The sequence below is a fragment of the Benincasa hispida genome, chromosome 8 (assembly GCF_027475165.1).
Source record: "Benincasa hispida cultivar pf3 chromosome 8, pf3_genome.v1.1, whole genome shotgun sequence".
Taxonomy (NCBI): domain Eukaryota; kingdom Viridiplantae; phylum Streptophyta; class Magnoliopsida; order Cucurbitales; family Cucurbitaceae; genus Benincasa; species Benincasa hispida.
Window position 1 is genome coordinate 60,426,247 of NC_143485.1, and position 8,803 is coordinate 60,435,049.

Below are 8,803 nucleotides of genomic sequence, written 5' to 3' on the forward strand. Positions count from 1 at the left end.
ATAATCCATCATATAACAGATGGACATAATCGTGTCATGATATAAACAAGTACAAGCATAGAAATATGATTGGACTCGACCTTAAACCTCATAACGATTTAATTATCATATACTATAGTCGACTCATCAATTACATCATATATATAACCATTAATTACTGAATGTGAAACTATAGAAAAACAGATTGCTTGAATATGAAGAACGGGGATCCACTAGAAAGAGCTAAAAATCAAGAAGCGGAAGAGCATGTCAAAGTCAAACTAATTGAATTATACTTTGGTAACTTGAAAAACATTTATCAACAAACTTGTTTAATTTCATAAAATTCAAAACTGAAATTCAGTTTGTCAATTAGATATAAGCTTTAGATAAGTTCCATTCACTTTGGGGTTGATTTGGCAGTAATACAATCTGCTTGAGTTGGATTGCTTCTGTCCATCAATTTCAGCGATAACCTGAATCAATCTCGCTCGCTCAAATTATAAATAAACCTAATGATTAGCTTGTAAGGCGAGATATAAAAATGCAACCATATGAACCAACCATTTTCCTTATCCAAAGTTCCTGTTGGACTCCTTGAAAAAAGATCTAGCAATGAATAATTTGCATGGGATCAGATTGGGAGTCGGAGAGGGGTACTCAATTTCTATTTCCATTCAATTATGTAGGGCCGACCTAAAAGAGATTGACCAGGTTGAGAATTCAAGGTGACTGTTTAAAAGCATCAAGAGAAATCTTTTATATAGATACAGTGAACCGGCAGACAATTCTACCGCACAAAAGAGAATCAGCAAGGTTAATTAAATTCATAGCCTTGCCCAAAAAAAACATTCAAGAAATCGTTTTAAATTATTTTGTAAATAAGATTTTTCATGAAATAAACCAACTTTAGACTTTCTAAACGAAGTAAACTACTACTAGGTATATATATATATATTTGAAAATAAATGGCATAATCCTAAAATCTGGCCACAGACATCTACTTTCCTCTTTCTGCCATCAAGGATTAATAAAGCAAACAAAGCAGTAAAAATAGTTTTGAAATCTGGTGTTTGACATCATAGACTCTCGAATGGACGGCAATGCATGGCACCGAAGGGAGACATGAGCCACCAATGAGAGTTGGAAACGACACAAAATAACAAAAGTAGGCTGCGGATACTAAGTTATATAGTTAATCACACACAAATGGGAAGTTTTCAGACCTTCATCAAACCAAAGCTCCGGGAACTAAACGAGACACACCTTCAAGACTTGGGGAGTGGAACCTGTGGTAGTAAATAAAAACAAGTCATCAACAATAGAACATAACCCTCTTAACATTCTCTTTCAGAGCTGGCAAAGGTCGAACAGCAGCATTCAACCCCAGTGCCCGTGTACTGCGAGCACCACCAACACCACCACGTCCAGCAGCAGCATCACTGCTAATTGACCCACTGTCAGAGGTTTCTGGTTCCATATAAAAACGAGCTCGGAATGCAGCAAGATGAGCATAGTACGCTGGGGGCACTGCAAAAGGTTATACCAAATTAACAAACTATGAACAAGGAAAATAACATACAAATAATCACTATCAATGGTAGATTAGAGGGTCAGGCAGAACAAAGTCAAATCACGTCAATTGAAAACTTACCAATAGAAACAGAGCGAGTACACCTTGCATACCTACAAAAAAAAAATTAAATTAAAAACAAAAACCTATATTTAATTAACCCAATCTCGCAATTAAAATAATAATATAGAACTTGGCTTGTAATTCTTGAGCAATAGTTAAAGCAGAACCATATTAGTGGAAATTATTCAGAATATTACAAAGAACTTGGGAAAGAACAGCTAGCGTATATCAAATTTTTTGCCCCGGAGGGGGGGGAAGGGGAAATAAAACTCACGTATAACAAAGATTATTCGTTAGAGTCTGCAGTCCGTCGGCTGTGAACTTGTTCTCATCCCACAGAACATGGTAATGAGCAGGACGACTTGTACCCTGGTCAAAAAGTATCAAAAGTTATTTAATAATTCTTTATCTTTGCATATATCATTAAACAATAACAAGATATTTCATTATAGATAGTTCTACCTGGATTCCAGCATGACTGCACAGGTAAAAGTCAAATTCCGTAGGGTGACAAATTTTGGAGTCAACAACCGTACCTGACGTTTCCATCAACAGAGTTGGTGATAAAATTCATTTTTAACAACAAAAATAAAGAATAAAAAATTAACTAAGAATTAAAAAATTGAGCTTCAGTAATAAAAACAACTCTTTTGCTAATAGTGGATTTTTCAGTCAGTATGCACCAACTGTCCAGTTAAAAACCTTTAAAATTAGCTAAAACTGTGACACTTTGAAGTTGAAATGAGTTCATATAGTATGCCCTCCAATTAATTAATTCCACATGCAGCATCTATAATCTCCCAACTTCTCCTACTTACAAGTTAATCAAATGTCAAAAATGTAAACCAACTCTATACATGATAAGTTAGCTCTATATTATATTTTACCAGGCAATATGTTCCCACTCTTGTCAACTGCATGGCGATCAGAATGGTTGTTAGCAAACAACCTAGTGTGATGACGCTTCTGTACTACCACGAATGTCACTGGAGGTTGGTAGTTTGGTTCCAAAGAAGCACATGCCTAAAGACGAATGGAATAATTTACAAACATATATCACTCGTTAATTAAATTTCCTAGGAGTATCTCAAAACAGATGGAAGAATTTACCTTTCTAATCGCATCCAGTTCATGCAACAAAACTTGATAGAACTGTCCTTCGCTGACCCCATCCCTGCAAGGCAAAATTTTTAGATAGACATCAAACATACAACATATGAAAATAATTCTTTTTTTGCGACCAAACAATAGATAAGAGATCAAAGAAAATGCCTGTAAAATATAATTCGTTGAGGTTTCTGTCCAGTTGCTCTACGGAAGGAGATGAGAAGTTCCCTGTATCACCGCGGGGACGGAAGAAAATATGGACACAAGTTTACTAAGACAACTTCAACATGCAACCAAAAGGCGAGCACTAAAAACTACTAGGTTTATTAGTCATACTTGATCATTCCACCCGTTACTGTCCCCCTAACAGGATCCTGCCATGTTTTGAAAAGATCTTGAATAAGCTCTTGCCTGTGGGCTTGAGCACTAACCAAACCAGCATATTTTGTAACTTCTGGCCAATCTTGAGAAGCCACAACCTGTTGTCAAAATAATACTAAGGAACTTAATAGTGGCTTAGATCAGACAAAACTTATAAAATAAAAAGTGGTGTCATTGTTCATACAGCAGCAATGGATGGACTTGAGTCTTCTCCAGGGTGTGGATGAGTTACGTCAGCACCAAATATAATGGTAGGCCGGTCACTAACCAAGGGTATACGCATAGATAACGCATCAACGAGTACAGTATTCCTTCCCCCGACCTTCACATTTATTTTCAAGGCCACATTGGCCAAATACTGTTTACTCATTTTGAAGACATGTTTAGTCAAACAGCACTGGGAAACGAGGCCGAGATCTGTTTCACAGATACGTTTCAAATCACCTGCAAAGAGCATAATGAAAAAAATAATTAAAAAGACATTAAGATGTAAATAACAAAAACAGTATTCCCGTTGACATACCATAAAGAGATCCATTGTTATCTGGCAATACAACAATAAGCAGATCAAGCTCCTTGCCCTGGGGTTGGAGAATGCTCATTGCATCATGGTACCGAGTTTTAAGGGCCTTTTCCACGTGATCAGGACGAGCAAAAATAGGAGGAAGCACTGGTTCTGGATTGAAAGCCTACAATCATCATAGAAAGCTTTAGTGTTAAAACACTTCGATGACTTGATGTAAATCTCACCACTTATAGATGGAAATAAATTAATAAATCTAAAAGAACCAACATTATTACCATGCCAGAAATGTAACACATTTGAGCAAGTTCATAACAAAAGCCACGAGTAACACTGTCTTGCACATAGCGAGAGAAATTAATGCACATCCAGTTGTTAACAGTACCACCATTGAACATTTTCTGCATTAATTCATAATCAACAAAGAAAAATGGTCAGATTCTCGTTTTCATAAATAACTCTGGAAATCATCAATTGTCAAATGACAATCATTCGGCATAATAGTGGAGATGACACATGGACAGGGAAGGGGCATTTCTCTCTCAAACAAACTAGCTTACCTACCATGGACAAGGTATCTGAAAATTTTTATGACGAATGTGACATCTCACTCATAGTAGAATACATTAAAAAAAATTGGTCAATAAACTGTAGAGCACATAATTTAATAATTAATGTTTTTTATTCTCCTCTTATAGCATATCCCAAAACAAGGCAGAGAAACAGGGAACCAAAAATTCCAGACAACATAAAAGATTCAACCACAACACCAGAAAAGATAAACTAGAGAGCGGGAAAAAGAACCCCTCTAAAACTGCAAATTGACCACATTAAATCCAACTACAAGAATTACCTTATTCATCATATTCCACTGTCCAACTTGTGGCAAACAATCTTTTTCTCTGCCGGTGTCATGATATTTTAGCTGCAAAAGAACAAAAAGATCATATATGTAGATTAACATTTTGGAATTCAGACAGAAATCTCGGCTTTAATAATAAAAGAATTAGGATACGTTACCCATGGTGCTGGAAGAATACGAGCTTCAACGGAAGCAAGCTTCTCACTTATCTTAATTCCAAACTCTTTTGCATATGGATCATTGTGATATGCATTATGACGTACAGTCTAAAATTAAGAAAATGTTAAGCATATTTAACAATGATCCATCTGAAAGCTGGATAACTAGAACTGAATTAGGCTTTAAAGATAAAGTTCCAAGACCTGCATAATGTCTTCCTCTCTATCTTTTGGCCGTTGGCATGTAACCTTGAGCAGAGCAGTTATTTGTCTTTCATTAAGCCTTTTGGAATACCTCTGGCCTTCAACAATCTTACAAACCTGAATCAAAATCATTTTCAATGCTAAAACTCATAATACATATTGGGATACACAACATAAATTAGCAATACTAGAATATTCAACCGACAAAATGAAATATAAGTAGAATCATTACTTCCATGGGTAGATAGTTAGGTCTCTGCTGATTCCCTACTTGAAGACAAGGCCACTGGGTATGTTGGATAACAAACCCATATGTTTCATAGAAGTACTCGACCACTGACTTCATAGTACCTCTTTCATCAACCGGGAAACTAATACAAATACAATTAGTATAAGTGATGAAGTTCAATATATACAAACTTAGTCATGCAAGACTTTTCAATTCAAGTTCAAATATTACTTACGTTAGCTCCCGTGTTGCTTGTGATGTCAAACCAGAAATGCGATATTTTCTGCGCATATTCCCACGATGTGTCACTTCAACCTTGACACCTCGAAGAGCCTTCTTTATCTGAAATCACTTAGAAAAATTAAAGCACATCTCCTCCAATAGAAATGGCATTACTATGAAAAGTCATAACATAACAAAACTAGGTAAAAGAACAACTGGAAATAGTCCTAGCCCATGAGCTTGTTGATTAAAATATCATGACCTATGCAGTGAAAAGCATCCAACCTTCACACGGTCAGCATCAGATAATGGTCTGGATGACACATCGCGATTGAGAAGTTGAGTCACAAAATCAATGACAGGCAAGGGCTCTATGAAAGCAGTAGATGACATGTCTGCATCCATCGTGAATGGTCACTTAACCGAAATAACACATGAAGGGCAAAACATAAACTAAAAAATAATTTCCATGACTTTCATTATCAAAAACATAAAATGCAATGAACAAAGAGTGGGGCTCAATACCAATATTAAGGGAGAGTCCCATTTGAGTAGGCCGGATACTCTGATAAAAGCCACGCCAACTTTCCAACCCCTCACCCAGTGTCTGACGTCTGCCAAGGTCTGGAGAGTAAAATGATCGGGCCACTGGACAATACCTAGACGATATAACAACAATCTCATTCATTAATCCAACCCAACAAAACTAAAAAAACATAAAACATAGGTGTACAGTAATATTTATGCCTTGAAGTTGGCAATTCGCGTAATACAATATCCAGAACTTGAAGGGCTTCTTGAGGGGCATCAGCCTGTCTGCCTTGCAAAAAGAGTCCAAGATGGTGCAGATCAGCACGAGCAGCAAATTTGATTACAACTTTAAATTCTTTTTCCCGCCTGCACCAAGAGAAAAAAAAATCATCAAGAAAAATGAAAAGAGCAAATAGCACAAAAAGAAAAATTCAAAGAGGTGAGGGTACGGCACCTTTGTCCTCCGGATCCATCTTCTTCATCAAAAAGAGTTATTCTAAACTCATTTGATATGAAAGGAAGGGGACCAGCCGTATATAAACTTTTTCTTCCATCATAAGCAGGAAGCCGATCTCCAAGGTGCGAGACCCTATATAATTTCACTAGCTGTTCCATAACAGCTCGGTTGTAGACACGCGAAGTGACTTCTGGGGTAATGGTAACCTAAATGCAACAAAAACCTGTCAGTGTAGAATTAAAATATAAAAATATATATAAGAGAAAAACAATAGAAAATATATGAGCAGCAGTAAATGCCCACATCATACTGATGAAGATCTTTGTCTGGTAACTCGGCAAAGAAGTGGTTAGCTTTAACAATACACCTTATGCCAGAGCTACCCTTTCCTGGTCTCAGTGGGAACCTCATGGATTTACTAGAGGGTGCAGGTTGAATTGCTTGGCTTTGAGAAGATTCCTGTTGAATGGAAATTTGTTGAAATTGTTGATCAATTGTTGAAGTGTCAGATGGGTGGGAGGAAGAACTTGCCACAGATGAGACTGGCTGAGTCATCCCTCCTTGATACTCTGGGGTTGCTTGGTGCAGCTCGGGAACTGGTGGCCTGGATGGTCCGCCAGAAGAAGGTCCTCCCCCAATGCCACCACCACCCATGCCTCCGCGATTACCACTACCATAGTTACTGCGCCCACCTCTACCCCTGCCTTGGTATTCAGGAGGTCCTCCATAGTGCTGATGTTGAGATATTCCTCGGCCACGACCACCACCGCCTTGACCTCCACGTCCCCCTTGAGAACCCCAACCTCTACCACCCTGGTACCCACTCCCACCATGTTGCTGTTGGCCGTCTCTCCTTTCACCTGATCGTTGGGAGCCACGACCACCACTGTCTTGATACTCGGAACTTTCGCCACCAGCATCAGTCCTCTTCTTCCTCCCCATGATCACTACAAGAAAATGGAGAGCTAAACCTGACAAGTTAGAATTGATAAATGATAAACCTGACAACTACAAGACATACTTATTGTTGACAATAGACAGAAACAAGCGAATTCCTAATGAACAAATACGTATAAAACTATAAAACACTAATAAAAAACCGAGATACACCAGCAATCCGAGTAAAAAAATTTCCCTACTGTAAAACAGAAAATAAATTCATATTTCCTCAATGCTTGATCTCGGCTTTCTTCAAAAAAAAAAATAATAAAGTAAACTAAAAAATATCTACCCGGAAGTTTTTGAAAAGAAAAATCAAACAAAGATCAAAGAATTTAACAGTATTTTCTTCTCGGTAAGACAGTAAAAACTGAACAGAAAATTATAAGCGTTCACTTGAGAACCGGCAGCAAAATAAATGGTAAAATAGCGCAGAGGCCAAACCCTAACGATATAATATAATTTTCAGCCATAGTATCGACACCAAAACAACCAAAACAACCAGAAAACCCTAAACGTGGCACAAGATAATATGTTTTAGGAGACGTTCAGAGTAACTAAAACTCGGTAAATCGCTAAACACGATCTATCGATCTCACACCGACGGAAGAGGAACAAAGTATTAAAAAAAGCGCAAGGAAAATCAGACTCAGAGGGAAAGAAAGGGAAAGATCCGTTCTGAAAAGAACTCGCAAAGCAAAGACCACTGAAACATAGAGTAGATCCAGAGATAGTTGAAGAAGAAGTAAGCAAGAAATGAGAAGGTAATCAAACAGAAAAACCAATCGCATTGAGAAATAGAAGAAGCAAGTAAGGAAAGCAAAAACCTAAAATGAAAGTTAGTTGATGATTAACCTTAGACGAGCAGGTAGCCGGAAAATCGCTGGCTGCGGTGTGATGGAAAAACGAAAAAAAAAAAAAAAAGAAGAAGAAGAAGAAGAAGAAAGAAGCAGAGAGGGACTGAATCGCGTCGCCTAGCTTTACAGAACGAGAGAGCCAGAGAGGGTAATAATAAAAAGCAGCAGCCAAAAGAGAGAAAGCCCTTGGTTTCGCCTGCGCCTCGCCCTCCTCTCCTCTTACTCTTAAAACACACTACTTTGTTACTTTCACTTGCATTTGGAAGGACACCCTATAATGCTCCCCACACCCTACATATAAAGCACCGGGTAGGTCTTCGAAAAAGACAACTCCATCCCTCTCCCCTAAAAATATGTGAATATATATAATTAATTAAAACCAGAACCAAAACCAAAACCAAACCCCCCATTTTAAACAATTTTGATTATTGCTAAAGCCCTCTCCTCCTCCGTGGCACTATATCAAGACAATGACTGGTCTACTCTCTTACGTGGCATGTCTTCTGTGTTGCTTATGTGACATTGCCAGAGTGGTGGTGGATCCATCCAGTAAATCCAACGGAACGGGACAACGGCGTAAACGGGTTAGTGGCTGAAGTTCACATGATTGGCCCCGACCCCTCTTCATACCACCACTACGCCACTATCCCCTGCGCCCGTTTCTATCCGTTTCCCAATACCTCCATCTCCTCTCTACTCGCTCTCTCCACTTGCCACC

At 38.1% G+C, this 8,803-nt stretch overlaps 1 protein-coding gene across 4 annotated transcripts; it reads right to left on the reverse strand.

The window, feature by feature from the left end:
- Positions 1–1,006: 1,006 nt before the first annotated feature.
- On the reverse strand, positions 1,007–8,460 carry AGO1 (Stabilizer of iron transporter SufD / Polynucleotidyl transferase). 4 transcript variants are annotated; one of them, XM_090316243.1, is made up of 23 exons: positions 8,084–8,419; positions 6,821–7,254; positions 6,593–6,748; positions 6,287–6,495; positions 6,049–6,198; positions 5,827–5,960; positions 5,587–5,696; positions 5,315–5,421; positions 5,083–5,221; positions 4,851–4,967; positions 4,647–4,754; positions 4,480–4,551; positions 3,905–4,027; positions 3,627–3,792; positions 3,288–3,547; positions 3,059–3,201; positions 2,888–2,950; positions 2,726–2,789; positions 2,503–2,638; positions 2,078–2,151; positions 1,890–1,984; positions 1,634–1,665; positions 1,007–1,509 (listed from the first exon to the last, which is right to left on the reverse strand). In XM_090316243.1, the coding sequence occupies exons 2-23, from the start codon at positions 7,229–7,231 to the stop codon at positions 1,295–1,297; spliced, it is 3,084 nt and encodes a 1,027-aa protein (XP_090172369.1). In that variant the 5' UTR covers positions 7,232–7,254; positions 8,084–8,419; the 3' UTR covers positions 1,007–1,294. The 4 variants fall into 4 exon arrangements, with proteins under 4 accessions (XP_090172369.1, XP_090172370.1, XP_038896052.1 ...); XM_090316244.1 differs by having other exon boundaries at positions 6,821–7,236; positions 8,084–8,358; XM_039040124.2 differs by having other exon boundaries at positions 6,593–7,254; positions 8,084–8,460.
- Positions 8,461–8,803: the final 343 nt, after the last annotated feature.

Coding starts and splice junctions, on each gene's coding strand:
- AGO1 (XM_039040124.2), bottom strand. CDS start 7,231: ATGGGGAGGAAGAAGAGGACTGATGCTGGTGGCGAAAGTTCCGAGTAT. Junction 5,422..5,586: donor CTGATGCTGACCGTGTGAAG/GTTGGATGCTTT, acceptor AAGTGATTTCAG/ATAAAGAAGGCTCTTCGAGG. Junction 3,548..3,626: donor TAACAATGGATCTCTTTATG/GTATGTCAACGG, acceptor TGCTCTTTGCAG/GTGATTTGAAACGTATCTGT.